Below are 25,273 nucleotides of genomic sequence, written 5' to 3'. Positions count from 1 at the left end.
TACAAGGCAACTACCTGCTCTGCCTACGCATTGGCAGTTTCCATGAACTGTTAGACAACGCCCCCCACCCCACCAAGATAAGTATGAAAGTTGCTAGTATGACGCCTAGAACAGAGTAAGTACTGAATAAATGCAGGTTATATTAGAATCTAAAACATTTAGTTGGGTAGGCACAGCAGGCAACTTTAATAGGACCTACTAGCCCAGCACTGCCTATGATGATGGAAACGTACCATGTTGCACTCACTGGCCAGTACGTGTAGCTGTGGAGCACTTGAAATGTGGATAGTGTAACTGAGAAACAGAATCTTTCATTTTACTTAATTTCAAATAATTTTCATTCAAATAGCCACATGTGGCTAGTGGCTACCAGATCAGACAACTCAGGTCGAAGACAATCACGAGACATAGGAAACACATTTTGAGCAAGTGGTGCCCTGGTTAAAAAGCTGGGTCTTTTTCTAAATTAGCCTCGAGACCTGAAATTCCTCACTGTTGTGGCCTCTCCCGTTGCGGAGCACAGGCTCCGGACGCGCAGGCCCAGTGGCCATGGCTCACGGGCCCAGCCGCTCCGCGGCGTGTGGGATCCTCCCAGACCGGGGCACGAACCCGCGTCCGTCCCCCGCATCAGCAGGCGGACTCTCAACCACTGCGCCACCAGGGAAGCCCGAGATGTTCTTTTTTTAAGGACAAAGGAGATTGGGGGGACTTATGGGTGCGGGTATCAGAGGGTTTTGTTCTCAGATTCTAGCTACAGTACCTGTAGTTCCCAATCAAAGTGCCCTTAAAATAGAGCGTAGCTAGATCCCGTAATGTCCTGCAAGGGCCACTGAGAGCTGCCTGCATGTCAGCCATATGCTTGACAGGACAGACACCTCTGACGGGACTTCTTTGGCACAATGTTCCACACAGATCCAGAGTATCCTCCCAAACCAGGCGCGGAGAATTACTGTCAAAAATCCAACCAGTTGAATTCAAATTAGAAAACGTGCCTTAATTTAAACTTGCCCTTTTTTCCTAGAGGAAAAAATGAATTCTTTGCTCTTCAGGCTGTGAACATATTTGAGGGAACTAAGGCTGTATAGATTTTTAATGCAGCAATAAGATGAACTGTTTTGTATAACTACCAATTCTCGGTGTTGTGAAGATGGCTTTTCAAGAGTTGCTTCCCATCAGGGTTGCATTTGGGAAATTTTACAAGGCTGTTTACAGTTTGTTTAAAGTCAACTAGCAGGCAGGGAGGCTATGGACCACAGACCCCAGAAACTAATCAGATATCAATTATTCTACTGTAAAATGGGTAAGCCACTTGCTTTCTGACAACAAAAGGCGATGAATCGGCTTTTTGACCTTAGGCAATGACACATAACTTGATTTGGAGGGTAGAAAGGAGCAGTTTCCCAATTATTCTGGTGCTTCATTCTTTACCAGAAGGTATTTCTCTGTCTCCTCTTAGTGTCCTCTTCTTCTTTTACTCCCGCCCCATAAAACACAATAATAAACAGTAAAGATACATGGTCAGAGATGATGAGACCAGGAGAAAAGAAAATCATTCCAGTTATTTTTTTCCCTGAAACTCAGATCTGTGAAGGTGTCTGAAGAACAAAGGTCAGTTTTAAGAGTTATTTGGATCGCCTACACTGTAAGTGTATTAAAGATACACTTGGAGCAGACTGAAGAATTCTGCCCAGTGTACTTATTACCTAATTGTCATCATCCTGGAAAGCATAGGGGTGAAGAATGAAGTAGCGTGGCATTTGATTCTGTCCTTGACCCTGTCTTCTTCAGCACTTTTGTCAATAATTTGGATAATGCTACCCAAAGCAGGCTGATAAAATTTGTAGATGACACATAACTGGAAGTGATAGCTAATAAACTTGTTAACCAAATCAAGATTTAAAAGAGTGGCTTGGTGCTTTGTGACCACCTAGAGGGGTGGGATAGGGAGGGTGGGACGGAGGGAGATGCAAGAGGGAGGGGATATGGGGATATATGTATAAGTATAGCTGATTCACTTTGTTATACAGCAGAAACTAACACACCATTGTAAAGCAATTACACTCCAATAAAGACGTTAAAAAAAAAGGATAGAGATTTAAAAAAAAGAGTGGGTCAAAACCATAAGGACATTTTAAATGGGAAAAAAATGCAAAAAAATCAACAGCACATATCCAAAGTTAGGGGAAGCCTGGCTTGGCAGAAGTCCCTTAACAAGATACCTGGGATATAAATTCAAGACTACAGTATAAGAGTAGGCTCCACAGAATTCTACAGTGGACTGGTTAAAAAAAAAAGTCAATGCCATCCGAGGCAGAGCTGATAAATACATGATGTCTAGTCCCAAATGGGCAGTGAGAAAGCATCAATTCACTGTCTTCTGGATGGGCTCAACCTCACTCACAGCGTGGTGCTCAATCCCAGACACCAGACTCTTAAGAGTGACATTTAACAAACTGAAAGGCGCCAAGAGGAAGATGGCCAGAGTGGTGAAGGCCTGGGATCTATGGCAGAGATCTGAAGTGCTAAGAGTGATTAGCCTGAACAAGAGAAGGCACAGACAGTTGGGATATATATCTTCAGATATTTGAAGGCCTGCCATTAGATAACAGTGTAGATATTTCGGTAAGCCTCAGGCAAAAAGAAGGAACTATAGGTGGTGAAAGTTACAGAGGCAGATATGTGCTCAATATAATAAAGAAATTTCTAATAATTAGAGCTGTCTAAAAGTAGAATGCACTACTTTGGAAAGTGGTGAGTTCACCATCATCAGACGTGTTCAGGAGGCAATGGAATGCCCACCTGTCAATCAAACTATAGAGAGGATTTTTGCATTGCTTAGGAGGGGGTGACCTAGGCCATTACACTCAACATTAAGAATGTGATGCTGAGGAATTCAAACAGAATGGGAAATAAAAGCATGTCTTCCTGACTGATAATGAACCTAAACATTTTATTATGTTTATAGTGTTTTGGTTTTAATTATGAAATATTTCAAGCATACATAAAATAACAGATAACCATTAATTAGCTTTTAAGAATGATTTTTGTTTAGGGGCCCAGCTCACCCTCGCTTCTATCCCAGCATGGGCTGCAAAATGAAAGAAAATGGCTCTCAAGTTCTGTAAAACACAATATCAAACTTGAAGCTCTTATCTGTCAATGAAAAATCTTAGGGCTGATTCAAAGGCATCATAAGAGTTCATCACTTTCCTGCCCGGCTTTAGAAACTGTTTCATTTACTGTGACTGGATCACTGGATCAATTAGTTTTTCAGTTAAGAGTTGTAGGGCTTCCCTGGTGGTGCAGTGGTTGAGAGTCCCTCTGCTGATGCAGGGGACACAGGTTCATGCCCCGGTCTGGGAAGATCCCACATGCTGCGGAGCGGCTGGGCCCGTGAGCCATGGCCGCTGAGCCTGCGCGTCCGGAGCCTGTGCCCCGCAACGGGAGAGGCCACAACAGTGAGAGGCCCGAAAAAAAAAAAAAAGAGTTGTACTAAAATCCTGTGTAAAATGAGTTGCAAGTCAAGACAGGCCCCTGACAATTTTAGATGATTGATGGAGATACGTGGGTGAATAGCAGAGATGGAGGCTGGGAAGGAAGAATGATGATTCTGTGGAGTTATTTGTTTATGAAGGTGATGAGTACTGAGAGTCAAGAACCAATAGCACTTACTCATTGACACTTAGATAGCAGCTCTTGTAAATTTTCAAAGGAGAGTTTCAGCTATTATTTCCATTTATTCTCAGTGCATCCCTGTGAAGTGGGCAGGACAGGTGTTAGTTCTGCTGGCTTACAAATGACAGACCTGAAGCCCAGTGAGGTAACTGGCCCAAGACCACACAGCAAATTAGGGACTGAATCATATAAAAACCCATTGCAGTGCAAAAGCACTGAGACATAATTTTTAAAATAATATTGAGAGCAGATAACATTTATCAATTGAGCACAGACTTCTATGAGAGTCACACACTTTGGACATATTTATTTAATCCACACAACAATGCTATGGGGTAGGTACTATCAACCTAACGGTTATAGATATGGAAATGAGGTTTGAGGAGTTTAAGTAACCAGCCCAAGGTCAGTAGCAATTTGACCTCAAAAATAAACTCCAATTTTTTTCCACAACTCAAATCCAAACTACTATTGCCTGTCACCTAGACTGCAGGAAAGTATCCCAAATATTGTCCCTGCTTTCATTGATGCCCCCTTAAATCTACTGTCCATACACCAGCCAGATAAATCTTTTAAAAATATAAATCAGCTCATGGAATATATATGATCAAAATCCTTCCATGATTTCCTCCCATGGTCCTTAGAATAAAATCTAAATCCCTTACCAGCATCCTACAAGGTCCTTCAGGATTGGGTCCCTGCCTCCTACCAGACTCATCTTGTACCCTCTTCCTTATTGTCCACACTCCAGCCAGGCTAGTCTTCTTTCAGTGCCTCAAGTACATCAAATGCTGTCCTCCATCTGGGCCGTAGCAAGTGCTATTCTCTCTGCATGGGATGCTCTTCTACTCTCAGGCATCAGCTCAAATGTCACATGGTCAGATAACTCTCTCCTGACCTAATCTAAAGTCACCTTGTCACATAGCCTCATAACACCCTAATACCTCCCCTTCGTAGTACTTAGAATATGGTAATCACGCACTGGTGTGATTCTTTTATTACTATTTGCTGCCAATACTAGACTGTAAGCACCATGAGGACAGAGATCGTATCTGTTTTGCTCACTGCTGTATCCCAGCACTTAGACAGTGTTTGTCATGCAACAGGAACTCAAAATTTTATTTGATGAATGAATAAGCAAAAATTTTAAACTCCTGAGCTCCAGTCCTTAACCATATGTCTTGATATAAAAGGGCCTAAAAAGCCCCTCCTGGGCTTCCCTGGTGGCGCAGTGGTTGAGAGTCCACCTGCCGATGCAGGGGACACGGGTTCGTGCCCCGGTCCGGGAGGATCCCACATGCCGCGGAGCGGCTGGGCCCGTGAGCCATGGTCGCTGAGCCTGCGCGTCCGGAGCCTGTGCTCCGCAACGGGAGAGGCCACAACAGTGAGAGGCCCGCATACCGCAAAAGAAAAAAAAAAAAAAAAAAAAAAAAGCCCCTCCCCTCCTTACCCCAACCCATCTCAGCACTTCTCCTTGCCATTTCTGACATTGCTATGGAAGGGTAGTTTGCACTTAGAGTTGCAAAAACGAATTTTCCAAAATATGTGTGTTCATATGGTAATGCCTGCATTTGCAAGACGCTGTATTCAACTTGGATCAAATGTTAATAATGAGTGTTTTCTTTGCCAGCGTTCAGATACATGCCACGTAATTGCAAAAATAACTAGTTAGACTGTCGGAAGGCAGTATGCTCCTGTGAGAAGAACAAAATGTTCAAGGGAATTAACCCAAAGATGGTAATTAAACCATGGAATCATCAGCTGGAGATGGGGCTGACACCTTGTTCTGACTCTGGAACCTATAAGCACCCACTAGAACCCAAGACCAAAGGATGTTCAAGCAGATGGGGGAGGCTGATCTGTATGAACCCAGGGGAGGTATGAACTGGCTTCTACCCCATGCCCACCCACCACCTCCATCCTTTATCTGATTTTTCCCCTCCTACATCCCCAGGTTAAACACAAATAGCCAATTTGAGAGCAAGCCCAGGGAAGAACCTGCCTTATGGAGGGCTTTGAAGAGTCCACTCTTCCTAACTCTTCATTACTAAAACAACTCCTTTGGGATTACCTAGATATGTGTGCTTTTTCACTAGGATAAGGCCTTGTTCTCTGTGGAGAGGAAGTCGTAAGCCAAACCTGTGGTTATCAAACCGGGTGGAGGAGGGAGATGGGAACAGGGAGTGACGATGCCCCCGGGGGATATTTGCCACTGTTTTCAGGCATTTGGGGTTGTCACAACTGGCGGGTGGTGGTGGTACTACTGGTATCTAATGCGTAGAGGCTAGGGGTGCTGCTAAACATCCTACAGTGCACAGGACAGTCCCTCACAACAAAGAATTATCCAGCCCCAAATGCCAATAGCCCCGAGGCTGAGAAACCCCGAACTGACTCATTTGCAAAGATTCATTTATTAGTCCATAAACAACTCATACACAGAGCAGGTTCTTGCAGAAATGGGAGCTGGGATGGGTATATTTTGATCATACAGTTGGACAGAAAGGAGAGAGAGTAATCTGATAGCAGTGCCAATGATAGATTGGGGAAAAGACCAGAAGCAGGTGACCTACTGTCACAGTCTGAGAGGGAGGGCCTAGAACCTGACCTGAAGATGAACAGGAAATAGATAACCCCCCTCCCACTGTTCTGTAGAGGTAGAATTGATGAAGCACCACAAGAGAATGGTATAGGGGAATGAGACAAAGATAACCCTTAAGACTCTAGCTTGGGTGACTGAAAGAAGGGTGGTGAGCAGATCTGCAGGTGGAGGGTGGGAATGGAGAAATAATGCGCTGACTGTGTGACGCCATGAAGGCCTCTAGGTGAGGCTGTTTTATTAGCGGCCAGAAATGTGGATCTGGAGCTCAGGAATGTGTCTGAAGCTAGAGGCACCTATTTGGAATTCATCCACGTGGAGGTAGTGAGATGAGACCCCCGGCCTAGCACGTACCAGGAACTCCATAAATTTTAAACAGTAAGGCAGGTAGAGCCAGCAGAGTTTAGTGCTCTTGAAACAGGAGAGGGGAGTTTCAAGAGGGAGGATGTGGCCAACAATGTCTAACGCTGCCCAGCAGTCAAGTCGAATGACGGCTGTGAATAGAGTTGGATTTGGCAGGGAGCAGGTCATCATCCAACTTGAGAGAGCAGGTTCAGTAAAGTGACGGGGGCAGAAATTAGGTTGCAGATGCAGACTGCTGCAAGGTTCTCATCATCCCATCATTAGCGATGATGGTAAAGAAGGAGTTAGAATGATAGCTTATGGAGGTGGCAGGGATTCAGGGGGAGATGGAATCTTTTAGCAGATTTTTAGCCTGACAGGAAGAAGGCAGCATAGTGAGGATAAAAGCACACACTTGAATAGCTAATAGCCATTATGTATCTCCTGAGTATGTCAATTGCATTTTTGAGCTTCTATAAAAGTAAGTGGAGGGCATGTAGAATTGGGATTCGATGTATCATCTGGCATTCAAGAGGCCCAAGAGGTAAACTTAGGTTCGATTTAAGGAAGAGCTCCCTTGTCATCAGAGCTGCCCTGCAAAGGAAGCGCTGCCTTTGAGTAATGAGCTCCCATATCGCTGGAAGTATTCAAAGAGAGGTAATATGACCTCACAGGATGTGGTTCCTGTACTGAATGGGAAATCAGATTAGATCTTTAGTTTCCAAACCTTTGGACTTCTCGGATCAGTAAATGTTTTAAGCAGGGAAAAAAAGTGAGTGAAGCATAGATCAATCTAGAGCGTTAGCAACTTTTAACTTTTGCTATGTTAAGTACCTTAGTTTTCTATCTACTACGGTAACATATTACCACAAATTTAGTGGCTTAAAATAGCACACGTTTATTATCTTCCAGTTCTGTAGGTCAAAAGTCTGGTAGCCATCTCACTGGGCTCAAATCAAAGGTGTTGGCAGGGCTGCACTCCTGTCTGGAGGCTCGCAGGGAGAATTCACTTTCTTGCCTTTCCCAGCGTCTAGAGACCACCTACTTTCCTTAGCTCATAGCCCACTCCACCTTCATTCATAGCAATGGCTGGTCAAGTCTTTCTCATATCACATCACTCTGATACTGACTCTTTTTTTTTAACTTCTGCCTTCCACATTTAAGGACCCTTGTGATTACATTGGACCACCCAAATAATCCAGGATAATCTCACTATTTTTATATATATATTTATTTATTTATGGCTGTGTTGGGTCTTTGTTACTGCACGTGGGCTTTCTCTAGTTGCAGAGAGCAGGGGCTGCTCTTTCTTGCAGTGTGTGGGCTTCTCATTGCGGTGGCTTCTCTTGTGGAGCACAGGCTCTAGGCGCACGGGCTTCAGTAGTTGTGGCATGCAGGCTCAGTAGTTGTGGCTCGCGGGCTCTAGAGCGCAGGCTCAGTAGTTGTGCCGCACGGGCTTAGTTTCTCCGCGGCATGTGGGATCTTCCCAGACCAGGGCTCGAACTCATGTCCCTTGCATTGGCAGGTGGATTCTTAACCACTGCGCCACCAGGGAAGTCCAAATCTCACTATTTTATTTATTTATTTATTTATTTTTTTATTTTTATTTTTATTTTTTTTCCGTATGTGGGCCTCTCACTGTTGTGGCCTCTCCCGTTGCGGAGCACAGGCTCCGGACGCGCAGGCTCAGCGGCCATGGCTCACGGGCCCAGCCACTCCACGGCACGTGGGATCCTCCCGGACTGGGGCACGAACCCGTGTCCCCTGCATCGGCAGGCGGACTCTCAACCACTGCGCCACCAGGGAAGCCCAACTCTCACTATTTTAAAGTCAACTGACTAGCAACCTTAACTCTACCTGCGATCTTAATTCCCCTTTACCATGTAACCTAATTCACAGATTTGGGAGATTAAGACATGGACATCTTTTGGGAGGCCATTATTTGGCCTACCACAAAGGGAGCATATATAAATATTATATATATATATATAAAATATATATATGTATATATAATATATATATATGAGTGGTATCATCAACATCATCATCATTTCAGAAGAGAAAGGACTCTACAGACAACACCCAGACAATAGAAATGATACAGAGAAAAGGACTGTTTTTCCTAAAAATGAACAGTTGTCAACCTTACCCTAACACACACACACACACACACACACACACACACACACACACGGATATTTCACCAAACTGGAAACTTCACCTTGGGCCAACATCACAGCTTTAGAAAACACTGGACTGCGTGATCTTCCATCTCTAAGCTTCCCTGAACCCCTGGAATTCACTGTACTATGGTATTACCTGGAGAACCTTCCTGTGATATATCTCTATTGGTTCCTCCATAGCTATGTTTTTCTCCTTCCTTCTTGTTTCAAGTGTGATCATTATGTCAGCAAGAGACTTCAGTTTCCTTTTTTCCCCCAATTCAAAAGGCTATGAAAAGTGTTCTGTAAATGATATGGATATCCTGGGTCTTTAGGGTAATCAAGGGTAACCATATTCTGATCTCTAGGGTAATCAAGTTGTGTGACATTTTTGTAATGATGCCTTTTGGAATGTGGGTGATATAATTAGCTGCCACACTGTACATTAACAATACCTGTCCTGACCCTACAGACTTGGGGACTATAAATATGTGTGACAGCTGGCTCCAGGCTTGCTTGTCACTCACCACTGAAGGCAACATAGCCGGGGAGCTACACCAGAATCCCCAGGAATCCAGAATGTGGTCAGAAATGACATCTTCAACTAGAAGAATTTGGTGTTTTGCTAGTAAGAAGAGATGGAGACAGGCACTCTTAGGAAGCAGACAACCGTGATATTTCATGCTGGGAAGGCACAGAGGCCCCGAGTGGAGACAGCATTTTACCAGCACAAAGGCATTATATAGGGAGGGGTAGAGTCAGAGGACAAAGTCAAATTAGCAGGGGTTCTTTCTTAACCCATTGCTACCCAGAAGTGACCCAGGAGTGAGAATAAGAAAGAGCACTGAAGAAATGTCTAGGGAAGGTGAAAGAGAAGAAAAGCTGTGCTACCTGGGTACTCAGTGTGAAGTCAAGGGCAATGGTTGCCATGGGGAGGGTGAACTGATGGGGTCAACAGAGGGCAAAGTAAAAAGAGTTGGCAAGAGGAAAGAAACAGAGAAAGAACTATTTAGTTGCCAAGTTATATGTTAGGCACCATGTATTTTGTATGTACCGTTTCATTTACTCCTCACTCCATGACAATAACCAAAAGCCACATTTATAACTAAGACATACTTTACATTTTACTTATCTCATTTATTATTGTCTTTTCCCCTCACTAGTACATAGGTTCCCAGAAGACAGGGTCCTTTTTCTCTCCTGTTTCTCCCACTACCTGTAACAGTGTCAGCACATGGTAGATGCTCAGTACCTATCTGTTGCATGAATAAACAGCTAGCATAAAGTGCCAGGCACTGTTATAGACAGATGCTTCCCATGAATGAACTCATTTTAACTTTCATGACCAATGCTGAGACAGGCACTATTATCCCAATTTTACAGATGAAGAAACTGAGTCAGAGACACAGAGATATTAAGTCACTTGCCTAATAAGTGATGGATTCAGGATTTCAACCTACACCGTCTAACTCTAGAACCTGCCTTCATAATCTCTATTTTATACTGAGGCTCAGAGAGGTCAAGTTGGGCAGCTTAAGACTGGCAGAGCCATGACTAGAAGCGAAGTCCGCCTGCCCCTTCCTTTACACTTCACGGCTTAATAGGATTGCCAAGACAACTATTTCTTCCATCATCATTTTACCAGAGGCTAGTCTCCTGAGATAAAGAAATGGGTGTGGTTCATTAAGGATTCAGATAAAGATAACACACATCGCCCCAAAGAATCACGAGTCCCAAAAGATCACCCAACAGTCTGCCACCTGTTCTCATTGATATATATTTTTTGCTTTTGAATTTTATTTATTTTTTATACAGCAGGTTCTTATTAGTTATCCATTTTATACATATGAGTGTATATATGTCCATCCCAGTCTCCCGATTTGAGGCTGGAGGGAACTGAGAGCAGCAGCTAGTGGATGAGTCATGGGAACCCCCTGGTGGATCCGTCTATGCTGAGAGCTAGGCGTTGAGGTTAAGTCACTTTCAGGCCAGGCAAATCCCGACCCATGCTGCCCTACGTAGCTCTGGAGTAGGGATGGTGTAGAGATGCTGCTAAAGCATTTCTGGGAGACTGGTTCATAATTCATTGTATGACCTTGTGTCAGACGCTTCCTCTCCTTGTGTCAGTTTCTTTAGGTTAGGGAGGTGTCAGTGGAACTTTGTGTTGAATCATAAGAGCTCCACTTTCTCTCTTATATATTGGACTTTTCCACATAAAATTTCATTGGGAGAAAGGATTCTACACTAAAAACTATGCTTGAAAAATCCACTGAATGAAATAGTATTTAAATTCCTTCTAGCTCAAACATTCTAAGAACTTAAAAACATAGACACTGTCCTTTGGGTCAGGTCAGTGTTCCATTCAGCCCTACTTTCTGCAGCCAGGAAGAGGCCCAGGGATCTGCTGTGAGAGGCCATTCACAGGTCCCTTTTGCCCCAGCCTCCCGCAGACGCTATTACCCCTGTCTTCACGTGGCAGTTGTCTTCCCCATTGGGCCTTCTACTTATGTTACTTGCCTATGTTGAGACGGAGAAAGTGTAACTATGCACAACAGTACTTGCAGGACAGCCGCACCTCTGTTTTATTCGTAAGGAATAGAACACTTACTGATTTTCTCCTAACACTCTTTTTGTCGACATCCACCGCTGTGTGTCTGCCTGCTAGATCACAGTAGCCGAGGGTTCCTTGAGGGGTGCTGCTGATCTATAATCCTCCTAAGTCCCCTACCTGAGCTGTGACCGAAGCTGTAAGCTTAGTTTGGAATTTTTTAATTTTCATTGGGCTCCCTCACACCTGCTCACTCATGCATTTTTATAAGTTCTTCCTTAGTCTCATTCTGTTTGTCATCATACATAGGCTTAAAGATTTCACTGGGTGCTCCTGCCTGGAGTCTGGGTTTCACATATACAAAATGACTCCCTCCTTATAACGTTTTTTTTTGTTTGTTTTTTTGTTTTTTGTGGTACGCGGGCCTCTCACTGTTGTGGCCTCTCCCGCTGTGGAGCACAGGCTCCGGACGCGCAGGCTCAGCGGCCATGGCTCACGGGCCTAGCCGCTCCGTGGCACGTGGGATTTTCCCGGACCGGGGCACGAACCCGTGTCCCCCTGCATCGGCAGGCGGACTCTCAACCCCTGCGCCACCAGGGAAGCCCCTTATAACGTTTTAAAACAAGGAAAAATAGCATTAAGTTGTTTAGGTGTGTGTGTTTGTATATTTTTTAAAAAAAACAAGGTAATGATAAATAAAAATTTCAGGATAGTAGTTACCTCAGAGGGAGAGAGAGATCAAAACAAGGAGACAGAACAGAGGAAGAAGACATAAATCAGGTGACCATATAAGTGTGAATTTCTTGCTGGATTGTTTATTGTATTCTATTTGTCTGTCTGTCTATCCTTGCACTAATACCACATGCCTTTTCATATCAACTTTAGAGTCACTTATCCGTTTTTCTTATGGTTAATAATTTTTGTATCCTGTTTAAGAATAACCCGAGATCATGAAGATATCCTCCTGTATTTTCTTCTAAAGCCTGCTTGACTTTGATTGGAATTGCATTGAATCTAAAAATAAATTTGGGGAGAATATTTTAAAAAAAAAGAAGACATAAGTCAAACTAAATTATTAGGAATGTTATAGTTCTTGGGTTGGGTGATGGTTCTGTGAGTGTTCACTGTATTTTAAATAAATAAATAAATAAGAAATGTCCATATATAAACTAGTAATGATGAATTCTGCACCCCTGAAGTTCAAAAACAATGATTACAAGAGCAATGCGAGGTTTGTTTTTTTTTTAAAGTTAACCAGAATCTATGATATACTTTAATTTTCTGTTTCTTTCCAATACATCAAGGGCTTTTTGAAACTCTAAGGGGATCATAGCTATAGGTTTGCCTCTCTCCGAGTTTACTTCTCCCTCAATTATTGTCCATAATTTAGTCAGGTTGGAATTTCCTTGTTGAAAAATACGTTGCATTTCCCCACAGGCTATTTTTATATAGGATTCGTTGATCCTCATCTTTATCTTGGGCCTTGCATGCTAGTTTGTATAGATCTAAGAATTACTGGCTACGTCCTGAATCATTTTGGGCGAAAGGCCACGATTGCTTGTTCCAGTCTTCCAACCCCATGACCATTAATAAGATTGGGTTCTGTCTAGGGTTGCCAGATAAAATTCAGGATCTTCAGTTAAATTTTAATTTCAAATAAACAACAAATAATTTTTTAGTATATGTATGAATTTGAGGCATACTTATACTAAATAATAATTTTTATTTATCTGAAATTCAAATTTAATTGGACATTCTATTTATATATTTTCTATTTATGTAAATATATATTCAATATATTTTTATTTGCCAAATCTGGAAACCCTATCTCATTCGAGCCAATAAGTACTCTCCAATGTCACTGTTGGTTTTGGGTCCCAGGGAGTGTGAGTTTGGGAATTGGAATTGGACAGACAGCCAGGTTCAAATCCTGGCTCCTCCACTCAAGAGACAGAACTTTTTTTTTGGCCTCAGAATTCTTATCTATTAAATAGAAATGATAGCACTACCTCATGAGGTTGCTGGGAATATTAAAAGAGATGATATTTGCATAGTACTTAGTACAGGGTCTGGTACCTACTAAGCACTCAATAGCTGTTATCATTATTATTGTCAATTTTATACAGAACATTATGTGCACTGGCCAAGATTTAACCTAGTACTGTAAAATTCTACATTTACAGGATTAATTTGGGAATGGGACTCAGTGTCTCCTTTGGTGATGACCAATGCAAAGTGGCATCTAGCCCCTTCCTTTTTGTTTTTGAATACTTCTTTTGGCCCCATGTCATGAAATGCCCCAGACTCATTCTCTAATTGCTTTTTCCTTTTAATATAAAGGCTTTTCTGTGCATGTGTTTGGAGGTCACTTAGAATTCCTCAAGTTGGAAGCAACTGTCTTCCCCTAAGGAGGTGCTTGAGTGATTGAGAATCGCCTTTGAAATGCCACCTCAAGCCAATGAGTAATGAGTTTGGCTGATAAAAGGGAGCAGACCCTTTACATTCTCTTCTCTGACCCACCCATTCCCATCAAAACTGACCCACCCACTTTCCCATCTGTCCTGGCATCTAATCAGACATGCTAATGGCTAAAAAAGATTCTATTTAATCCCCCTCCCAAGATAGGCTTTTTTTCAAAACCCTAAACCTGAAAAAGTAAGCCTAACACTGGCTTCCTAGCAGATAAGGGTGACCATGTGGGACCCCTTAAATCACACCCAATTATCAGCGGCTTGTTCTGCCTGCTTTGCATGAATGGAAGGGAGCAGTAGCGCAAATAATCTAAAGATCATTTCCACTTGGTTTGGGAATGCACCACATGGTGTTGTTGTAGCTGATTTGCTTTGCTAATTTTGTTCTACTTAAGCTAATATTGACATTGGTTCACATTTGTGTGTGTGTGTGTGTGTGTGTGTGTGTGGTACGCGGGCCTCTCACTGTTGTGGCCTCTCCCGTTGCGGAGCACAGGCTCCGGACGCGCAGGCCCAGTGGCCATGGCTCACGGGCCCAGCCGCTCCGTGGCACGTGGGATCCTCCCGGACCGGGGCACGAACCCATGTCCCCTGCATCGGCAGGCGGACTCCCAACCACTGCGCCACCAGGGAAGGCCCTGGTTCACATTTTTTAAGCTCATCTGGGCCAGAAGAGGGAAGAGATAGTGGTGTGGCCCACTCTGAGATGAAGGAAAACTGACCACGATCATGAAGGGGACATGAACGTTCTATGTGAGGGCTAACAGATCAAGAAGATCGGTGCAAAAGGATCAAGATAGAACTTTGCGAATTACACATGGCAGAAGAGGCCCACCCACCCCGTGGGCACTGAAAAGCTAGTCTTCCCAATGGCCTTCCCAGAATCTGAAATTCTCTTCATTAATAGCCTACATAAAGGGTGGTAATCATGCAATAACTATAGTTAAAGCGTTATGTAACCTAAGAGGAGTAACATTTCCTAGAAGACACATTAGCAGTTCATCTGACTAAATCATCAGTCACTATTGTCACCTCGTAGAAAAAGCACTGAAGGGGTGAGACACAAGACAGTTCTACCTTGATGGGGCCTGGGTATACTAAGAAGCCCCTGGGCAGCTATGGTGGAAGTACAGGAGCACTTGGGTGATTTGGGGGGTGGGCTGGAAGGGTTGCTGAAGGAGAGTTAGACAACTTTCACCTCTTTCCTTCCCACGTTTTTCTTAGTTTCCTGCTCATGATAGACATAGAGAATATGCAGATGTCTCAAATAAATGCTTCCCTTTCTTATTCTCTTCCTTCTGGGCAACTGGACTTTCAAGGGCTTCTAGAGATTTCAGAGATCATTGGTTTTCTTTTTGTCCTTTAGAGCCTAACTATACATTGCATTTCCAACCCTACAAGCTGCAGCAAGGGACCATGGGGCTATTGAAATTTCTTTCTCTTTTTCTCATTGCAGTCTGCTCCCAGTTCTCGAGAGGGGTGTATGCCATCTTTGGATTCTATGACCAGATGTCAATGAACACTCTGACCTCCTTCTGTGGAGCTCTGCACACATCCTTTGTCACACCCAGCTTCCCCACTGATGCAGATGTGCAGTTTGTCATCCAGATGCGCCCAGCCTTGAAGGGCGCTATTCTGAGTCTTTTGGGTCACTACAAGTGGGAGAAGTTTGTGTACCTTTACGACACAGAAAGAGGTAAGAAGAGGCATGTGCTCTCCTCTTTGAATATTCATGTAACAGTGGTGTTCAACCTTCCTCAACTCATGCTTGTCCCCTTCTCTTCCAATAAATCTCATATTCTTTTAAAATTGTAATTAATATTCAAAATGAATTTAAGAGTGAGGCCAAAAAAGAATCAAAACAATAGCCACTTTAGAATCTAGTTTTTCAAATTGTACATGTCCTCCCACCCCCAACTTTGAAAAGGGGTTTCGGATTATCCTCCTGGTTGAACCACTGTTGTTGAAAAAGAACCCTTCCCCCTCCCCCAAATAATTTATGTGGTTTACGTACACAAATTAAAAGCAGCTTAGTCTAAAATAGAGAGAGGCCTAAGCTGGAAAGGTTTTGGAGAATTAATCCTGCCAGAGACTATAATTATCCTCATCTCATAGATGAGAAAACTGAAGCCCGAAGAGGAAAAGTGCTTTTTCACACAGTAGTTTAACCACAGAGCTGGGACTGGTGGCAATGTCTCTGGCTTCCAGATCACATTAGGTGTCCAGATTATGGGGCTTCAACAATTATCTGATGGAAATAATGAATGGAGACTGGCTAACCCGGGTTTTGGGGGTGGATAGTTTTTCTAATAGTAAGACATATTATATTGAATCTATTGAGGACAATTATATTGAAACAGTCTCAAAAATTAGGGGTCTGATCTTAAATAGTATAGAGTTAGGTATACACATCATAATGCAGCTAAACAGACTCCTCTAAAACCCAGTTATCTTTGAGGGCTTCCTCAGTAGAACCAAGGGATCCTATCATCGTGAGATTCCAAAAGATGACGTTACTTTATCACTTGTTTGCGTGTAATCCAGGTTATACACAGGGAATGGCTCTCTCTGACTCAGGACTTCCTGACTCAGAGAAAGAAGGAGCAAATGGAAGTCCTATCTGCCTGAGGGGTCCCTGGAAATGACATGCTTATAGGTAACTTAACTTGAAGGGCCATTTTGTTTTTAGGAATCCAGAGAACTCTTCACTTCGCTCTCATTTTGATTCATCATCAAACCCTGTCAGGAAACACTAAGGCCTGTATTTGCTTATGGTACCTACCTCCAGAATATTATCAAATTTCATGAACCTGCAGCAGGAGAGCAGAGTTCTAGTCCATGCTCTGCCACTAACTAGCTCTCTGACCTTGACCAACTCATTCAATCTCTCTTGGCCTTGATCTCCTCACCAAAGCTATGTCCCTTCTTAATGTAATATCTATGCTTTTTTTAATATTATACTAGACATAGGACACTTTGTATCTTATTACTAATCCTAACTTACATCTTATCAGTTAATTAGTCAACCAATCTACAAGCTGTTATCAATCCTCAATGGTTTATTCAAATCTCGTGATACATGCTTATATAATACTGTTCCAGTAGGGGTAGACAGAAAAGGACATTCATGAAACAATTCATGAACAACTTTTAGAGCAAAGTATCAAACTCAGTACCAAATTGAGTGCTACACTACAGATTCTGATTGCTATGAGAATTGTGAAAAGGTAGCACTAGAGTTTTTGAAGGCTGGCTAGAGGAGCCAGGCCTTAAAGGATGTATAAGCTGTGGATTGGAAGAGAAGAAGGAAATGGACTTTGGGGAAGAGGAAAGGAACATGAACAAAGGGCAGGATCGGGAAGGAGTGCTGTGTGTTCCCACAGATCTTTGCCTGACTAGAGTACCAAAATAGTTTGAATGTTCTAATTCACAGTTTGCTAAATTTTAATGCATTTCATTTCTTTCAAACACTGAGGATGAATTAGCCTATTTCCATGTACTATATACAGTGTAGTCTGGTGCATAAAAATCTAATTTTCAGAACTGAAGTTTGTAAATTAGACAGCTTCTCTCCTGTAACTTTTTAAAACTAAATACCAGTTCTGCTAATGCTATAGCCTCTCATTTATTGAAAAGCAGGAGACACAAGTTAATGTATTCTCTTCTCATGTTCCATGACCTCCTTTGCCCATTAGCTCTCTATTAGAGGAAAGGAAGCAAAAGTCCATCTCTGTCTGTTTCTTAATCTGCATTTTTTTCTCAAATCATCTCACTAAATAGTTTGTTCAATTCTATGGTCTTAGAGCCAAAAGAAACCTTTCTGACTTGTGTGTGTTCATATTTTTTCCTCTATAGCCATTTAGCTGGTGGGATTAATCTGCTCTGCTTAAGAAGTACTTTCCATAAAGTTTTATACTAATTTCCTCCTTGGAAAGCCTTCTTAAAACACTGCATATTATGACCCTCTTCCAAAAGTTTCAGTGGTTTCTATTGCCCACATTGAAAAGTAAAAGTAGTCTATTTCTTAAGACTCGACGTAATTATCCATCAACCAACCAACGAACCTGTTGTCTTAACATTATGTTACTAATGAGAACTTTCCACTGCAGGCAGCTCCCATTTTCCACTGTTGCCCAAATGTGCCAGAACCATACTTGCCTCAGCAACTGCACTTCTACTACCTGGAATTCTTTCCATCTTGATTATGAAAATCCTTCCTGCCTATCCTTCCATTTTTCAAAACCCACTTCAACCTCTACCTCTCCAAGGTAGCTTTCCCTGACCACTCCAGTGCACAATGATTCATTCATTCATTCAATCCATGGCAGGGTTAAAATGAGGAACAAGATAGACATGTCTCCTGCAGTTATAAAGCTTACATTCTAATAAGGGAGATAGAAAAAAAATAAGTAAGCCAACAAATAAAATAATTATATATTTAGGTAAGGTGCTATGAAAGAAACGAAGAGACAGATACTAATGGATAGGACCTAATTTTAAAAGGATTCTCAGTGACAACCTCATTGAGAAGGGGCATTTAAGCTGAGAACTAAAGAAGTAGAAGGAGACAGCCATTTGAAGAATATAGAGAAAGAGTTTTCAAGCAGTGGAAATAGCAAGTGCAAAGGCCCTGTGGCAGGGAAGAGCTTGGTATGTTTGAGGAACTGAAAGAAGACAAGTGTGGCTAAAGGGTAGTGAGGAGGTTGAGAGTGGCCTAAGATGAGACTATAACGGTAAACAGAAGCCAGATCATAGCCATGGAGTACAGACAGGAGCCAACATAAGGAATATGAATTTTATTCTAACTGCAATGTGAAGTCATGGGAGGATTCTGAGCAGGGGAGTCACATGATCTCATTTAAGTTTCCGTAGAGAATGGAGTGTGGTGCAAGAGTGAAGGAAAGGAAATGAATTAAAAGGCCATTGTGGTCATCCAGGCGAGAAATGATGGCAGCTTAGACTAGACTGAAGATGGAGAAAAGTAGACAGAGTTGAAGTGTATTTTGGACACAGAATCAACAGAACTTGGTGACAGATTGACTGTGGCACGTGAGGGAAAGAAAGGATTCGTGGGTGACTACTAAGCTTTTGGCTTGAGAGACTGGGTAAGGTGGCGACGCTATCTACTGCGGTGACTGAGGGCAGGAGGTGAAGCAGTCTTAAGGAGCAGAGACCTTGCCCACCTCTGAATGCCCACAGAACGCTTTTGTCCATATCATTCACTTGGCACTTACCTGCTTTCTGTTGTTATCTCACTGGGTCTGCTGTCTACCTTCCCAGGAGCTTCTCTCCATTATGATAGTCAACAACTGCTTAGCCCCTAGGTTTAGACTTTGTGCCTCCTCCGGTTTCTAGCACAGGCCTGAGTCCATACTTAGTGTTTTCCCAATTCCATTAGTGACTCATCCAGAATAAGCCCACGTCTTTCTTTTTAAATGTTGGACTGAAAGAAAGAGACAGAAAAACCAAGAAGGGAGGGAGGGAGGATTAGATGGAAGGAAGGAAGGAGGGAGGGAGGGAGGGAGGGAAGGAAGGAAGGAGGGAGGGAGGGAGGGAAGGAAGGAGGGAGGGAGGGAGGGAGGGAAGAAGGAAGGAAGGAAGGAAACAAAGGAAAGGAAAGGAAGGGAAAGGGAAAAAAGGAGGGAGGGAGGGAGGAAGGGAGGGAAGAAGGAAAGAAGAAAGAAAGAAAGAAAGAAAAGAAAGAACGAAAGAGAGAGGGAGGGAGGGAGGGAGGAAAGAAGGAAAGAGAAAACCCAATTTATAACTCAAACTATGTGGTATGGTTCTTTAAAATATTCAATAATGTATCTATTCTGCATTTTCTCTTTTTCTACAATGATCATCTCTTGCTTCAGTAATAAACATTATGGGGAGAAATTACAACTGCAAAGTGTAATTTTAGAAGTTTTTAGATTACATAAGAGAGAAATGAAAGACAGAGACAGAAGGGAGCACCTATAATTACATTCAAATAAGCTAAAGATACAAATGATGTGACTCCACCGCAGAAGGGCAGGGATGAGTGAGGAGCTGAGAAATGGGCTAAACACTTGAGGTCATTTAAAAGATTTACAGCACAATCAGGGTAATTTTCTCTCTGAAATTATGAAACACTGAGTGGATTTCAAGGCTTTGTTAGTTACGCTTTGATTTCTGTCTGCTGAGCAAGGTCTGATTCTGTGTTTGCAGGTCATCACTTTGCTTAGTTACTAAAATCACCACCCTGGTTTGTTAATACAAAGCTGAAATTTATGCTCTTGGTGCTATATACATCAAAAGTGAGCTCTTGGGAAAGTCATGAGGTTTACTAAGTGTGATATCTGCCCCCTTTGTACCCTCTTCTCTTTATCGACCCCCTTTTTTTACTTGTCTATGCCTGCCCTCCCTGGCTTGACATCTCTGTCCTAACCTGCCTCTACACCTCCATAAAAACTCTTCCACTTTGCTATTAGACCTATCTTTTGGGTGCAAGTGACCTAGCTCTCTGTGGTGCTAACATTTCCCCCAGAGCAGCAGCTTGCTTGAGAACTGCAGCCAGACTCTCTCGTGCACCTGACAACTCTCCTCGGCTTCAATGGGCACAGCCCACAGAGATGAAAGAATCCGGCCCAGCCTGTGGCTCTCAGCTTAGATAATGAGATAATAGCTCTAAGTGCCCTTTGAGGCAACTAGTCCCTACCTTCTTGTCAGTGTTCAATAAACTCCTGCTGTTTCCTATTCTCAACCTGAAACTCCCTACTCAGTTCCCAGGTAACTCTCAGGAAGTCACCTGCCTTCTAACAGACCTTTCTGTTTGCTCTAGAAGGGTGTGTCAGGAACGTGGGCAGTGACAACAAGTAGTCAGTCAGTCAACAAGCAATTATTGGGCGTTTCCTAGGGCTGGCTTGTGCTAGGCCACTGGCAGTGTTCAAACAGAATTTGGGTCCTGCCTTTGAGGAGCTGACAATCCTGTTGCTGAAGCAGTGATTTATCTCAGGGGCCTGGAAAAATTAATTTTTAACGCAACTGTTGCCCCATCCACCAACGAAACTTGCATTCATTAGAGCAGGCACCTCGTGAAATGATTAAAGTGTTGCCAGAGAGCCGGGAAGACGGGAAAATGTTAAAATATCCTGAAGGTCTTAAGAGGTAAAGAAATTCTCCAAGACAAGGAGAAAGGGCCTTTCCTCAGAGGACCGGGAATGTTTTCAGATTGGCTGGATTTAAACTCTACTGAGAGGCAAGCAGGGCTTCAGTCCCTCGCACCTTCCTGCATGCTGTCGTTTACCACCTACTTACATAACCTGGCTTCATCCCTTCCATCCAGTTCTACTTTCCCAAATAAGGCACAGATTCGCTCTCTGCATCTCTCTCTCTCTCTCTGCCTGTCTCTCTCCCTTCCTCCATGCTTCACCCTCTCTCTCCCTTTCTACACACGCACAGACACAGGCACGCATGCGCACATGCATGGACAGGCACACATCCCAGTACCAGTCGGTGGTACAAACCAACAAACCCCTATTATTGTCATTTTATTATCTTAGTTTGATAAGAGCAGCTGCATTTTTAAAGCATTTATTATGTACTAGACCCTGAGTTTATGAATTACCACATTTAATCCTCACGGCATCCCCGTATCTTTACAACAGAAGGAAACCAAGGCACAAAAAGATTCAATGATGGCTCCTAGGGACCACAGAGCTTAGTGTGCCAAAGCAATGAAAGCCAGGAGTTCAACCAAGGCCTGCCACACTCCGCAGTCTGTGTGTGCTGTTCACTGGGCTGCCATATTGCCTCCCACACTTTTAACATTGAAACTGCGATTAGCTCTTCCCTTCAGCCATTCTTCAAAGGACCTGTTACCTAGACCCTGCCTGTCCTAGTTACCTTCCTGTGGATGCACTCCAGTTGTCCATTTCTTTCCGAAAGCCTGGTGTCCACAAAAGAACACAAGAGCCTTTGGTCCCAGAGTCCCAGGGATCCAGATAGGCAGCAGGTAAAAAAAAATCGAGGTTAAGGGGTAGATGGGGAGCAAAAGGAGTAAATGCAGCCAGACAGGTGGGTTTGCCCATAGTGCGCACTCGTGGAATGCTGTGCTGTGGACCTGACTCTAAGGTGAATCTGAACTCGTAGATTCCTCTCTGGGGCAAAGCCACTTCCAGAGCCCAGAAAAATCTAAACCTGCAGGTCGTCATCACTACGGGACTGTTTTTGGTTGGAGAAGAAGAAAGCAACGAGAGACTGATGATAGGTTCTACCATAGCTACTTGGCAGGAAGTTTAAAGAAAGTAGCAGGTAATGGTTAAAAAAAAAAAAAAGACGGATTATCACGGATTTTTTTTCTCCTCCACTTTAAGAACTGATTAAAGGATTGAGAAGGTAACAGATGGCTACTATTCTAGTCATGTCCAGTTGCCTTTTGGGAAAAACGAAGCCAAAAGAATTTTTATTGAAATTCAAGCTACTTTTTACATCTGAATGAATTAGGAAGACCCAGAGAGTACATTCTCTGGTGAAAGACAGATACTAAATTCCCCTGTTTGAGCAGCAATAATCAGGGTTGACAGTACCTGAGACATCTGGTAGTTTCTGCGGCCTGTCTAATCTACTGATGATGCTTCAACTATGAGAGCATCTCGAGAGCCTGCACAATAATAATAATGAATGACTATTTGGACCGCATTATGCATAAAAGACTGTACATCTGTCTGTAATGAGAATTTCATTGAAAATGAAAATACTAAATCTGTCATATTTTTTAATATTTCGATTTGCACATCCTTGACTGTTTTGGGGCATAACAAGAGAAACTGCCGAGAAACTTGTTGTCAGCTCTTGAAATAAATTATCATTTAAACACTTCCTCTCCACAAAGGTTATTAGCTTAGTAGCTTGTTCCTGGGGTTGGACCATCAGTTGGGGAAAAAAATCACTAGACATTAAACTACCCTTTCAAAAGCTGAATATTAGTTACTGTGGAAATTGTTCTCTCAACTTAACATATTCCATTGTATCTCCCCAATGCTGCAGATTAGACTGAAGCGACTATTAATAAATACTGTCATATTTTACAGCTGTCATGCAAAGCTGAAAAAAGGCTTTGCTGTGATTAGATCCTGTTTACTGTAATATTTCTAGCTCAGACTCGGAAAGGCAGCTGTCCTATAAAGGTATTTTCCATAAGTAGAATATTTCTCCATCAAATGACATGACTAATTTTAATGTATCGTTAACTCCTTGGTGGCAGTGAACTTGAGGTTGAATTGACTTTACAGCCAGAGATACATCCCTCTCCAGAGACACACTAAGCTAAAATGTCAATTTCTTTCTCTTGGGTTGTCCTTCATATTCAGAGCTGTTGCTTTAAGTAGTCCCCTCCTCCGTAGAAGGACAAATTTGCATGGGTTTATCCGCCTTCTTTTGCCCTGTCCCTCTTGTGACTGATTGCATTGTTTGCAAGGCAGCTGGTCAGGATTTAGGCTAGGAATGACACTTCAGTGGGCTAGCTAGTAATTCTGCTTCGTGAGCTAAAATGCCACTGTATGAGTGAAAGAAATAGATCTCTAGCCCCCCTACCATGCAGTAGCTGTTTGTAATGGTATTCACATCTCTGCAAAAAGGAGGTGACAGCTGGCAGGGTTGCTTTTGCCCTGACCTTCCGTTGCTTTTCATCAAGCTCTTTGAGGAATTAACCCTCACTCACTAAGCTGAATATCTAGTTTTCAATGAATGGGTGATTGTTACACCATCAAGGAGTAACTGACGTGTCCCATAAATCCACGGTGGAGCCTGAGCTCGGCCTTTGAGAAGGCTCTTCTAAATGTTCCCTGGGGAAGAGACAGACTGTGATGTAGATCTACAACTGTGACTTTGAGGTTTGTCTCCTGGAGGCCCCTGAGACAACAATTAAAGCCAGGGCAGGTTTGCTGTGGAAGTGAAACAAAAGAATGCATGTAATGTCTTTTGCACCAAGCTGAACACGGTAACATGCTCAATAAATGTTACCTCTTATTATTTTAACAGTGGTCCTCCATGCGGAGGGAGGGTGATTTCCCCCCTGCAGGGGACATTTGGCAATGTCTAGAGACATTTTTCGTAGTGGGTAGAGGACAGGAATGCTGCTAAACATCCTACAGTGCACAGGATAGCACCCCACCCCCAAAGAATTATTCAGACCAAAATATCAATAGTGCCAAGGTGGCAGCAGGGTCAAAGGACAAACGGTTGCAAGAATTCCTCAAGGGGTTGTAATGAACCAATGTAGCATTTATTGAGTGTCTCTTACTGTGCCTAAATTGGTGTTAAGAGTTATGTTAAGTAGAAGGTGGAGTCTTTAGCCTTGAAGAACTTACATTATGGTCAGAGAGACGGGATAAGATTTATGTACAGATTTGAAGTACTGTGAGAGTCCAAATAAGAAAGAGTTCACAATAAGCAAGATGGACCCATCAGGGAAGGCTCCATGGAAGCAGTTAAACATTTTTCTGAGCCCACCACCCAACTGCCTTCCCTAGCAATGACCTTGCTTTGGTGGCTAAGGCCAAGTGGTTATCTAGAACCAAAACAACATGGCATTCCCATCAATGTTCCCAAAAGTCAGAGCTTAGGGCAAGAAACACAATTAAAAGAAAAACCAAAAAGGGAACAACGTTCCTTTTACTAAATGGAAAGCAATTACAGAGCTGTTGAAAATAGGCAGTAAACAAAAGGAGGGAGGGAAATACTGGCAAAATTCCATTTTCCCAACTAATCCTGTAGCAAAAGTGCAATTTGCAACAAAATCAACAGTGCCCTCGCCCTCTCTCTTGCAGTCAAACACATTGTTTGGCATCAGCACGGCTACATGTGATGCCTTAGCAGTAAAGTTTACAGAAGCTAGGAAGACAGAATATGATTGGCCGGGGCGGGGGTGGGGGGTGGGGCAGCGGTTAAGGTGGAGCACAGCTCACTCCTTCCCCCCTCCTCCCCCCAACAGTCTCTGTGGAACACCCTCATTCAGGGGGAAAAGAGGGGCACAAATAAAGACTACAGCACTCCCAGTCTCCCTGAATCCTTTCCAATCAATAAGTTGCCAGTGTCAACTGCTGTCCTGCTTTGTCGACTCCACAAACGATCTGATTAATTCTCTGTGCTAACTGCCTCAGCGGGCTCTCTCGGCAGTAGAACAGAGGCTAATTAAGATCACGTCAGGCGAGGAGGCTGACAGGTTGTGTTCCTGGGCCACACTGAACTTTTAGAGGGTGCTTCAACTTCACCGCAGGCAGGCAGTGCTTGGCCAGGCACCGATTCCATAGCAGGCTTCTCATTTATTTCCCCGATTCCTGAATCAACGGGCCTCCGTTTTGTCAAGGATTTACGTCCTTCTCCTTGGGGTAATTAGCTGCCACTGTGTTCACTTTGAATTGCATTATTTCAGCTTCCTTTCATTTGAATTTTTAATATGTTTGTAAACAGAGATAACAATTAATAGTGGGGTCATTTTCCCTCCTAAATCACGTGT

The 25,273-nt window shown here is 43.0% G+C and overlaps 1 protein-coding gene across 1 annotated transcript in view; it reads left to right on the top strand.

The window, feature by feature from the left end:
- GRIA3 (glutamate ionotropic receptor AMPA type subunit 3) overlaps positions 1-25,273 on the top strand; it is a 291,583-nt gene that overhangs the window by 60,353 nt on the left and 205,957 nt on the right. Inside the window, exon 3 of the mRNA XM_027092323.1 lies at positions 15,251-15,490. Within this exon, the coding sequence (XP_026948124.1) occupies positions 15,251-15,490 (240 nt within the window). The remainder of the gene's footprint in view (positions 1-15,250; positions 15,491-25,273) is intronic.

Source organism: Aethalodelphis obliquidens, unplaced genomic scaffold (assembly GCF_003676395.1).
Source record: "Aethalodelphis obliquidens isolate GAN/ISIS:26980383/991018 unplaced genomic scaffold, ASM367639v1 scaffold77, whole genome shotgun sequence".
NCBI classification, from domain to species: Eukaryota; Metazoa; Chordata; class Mammalia; order Artiodactyla; family Delphinidae; genus Aethalodelphis; species Aethalodelphis obliquidens.
Note: the sequence above shows the minus strand (reverse complement) of the source record. Positions and strands in the feature narration are given on the sequence as shown.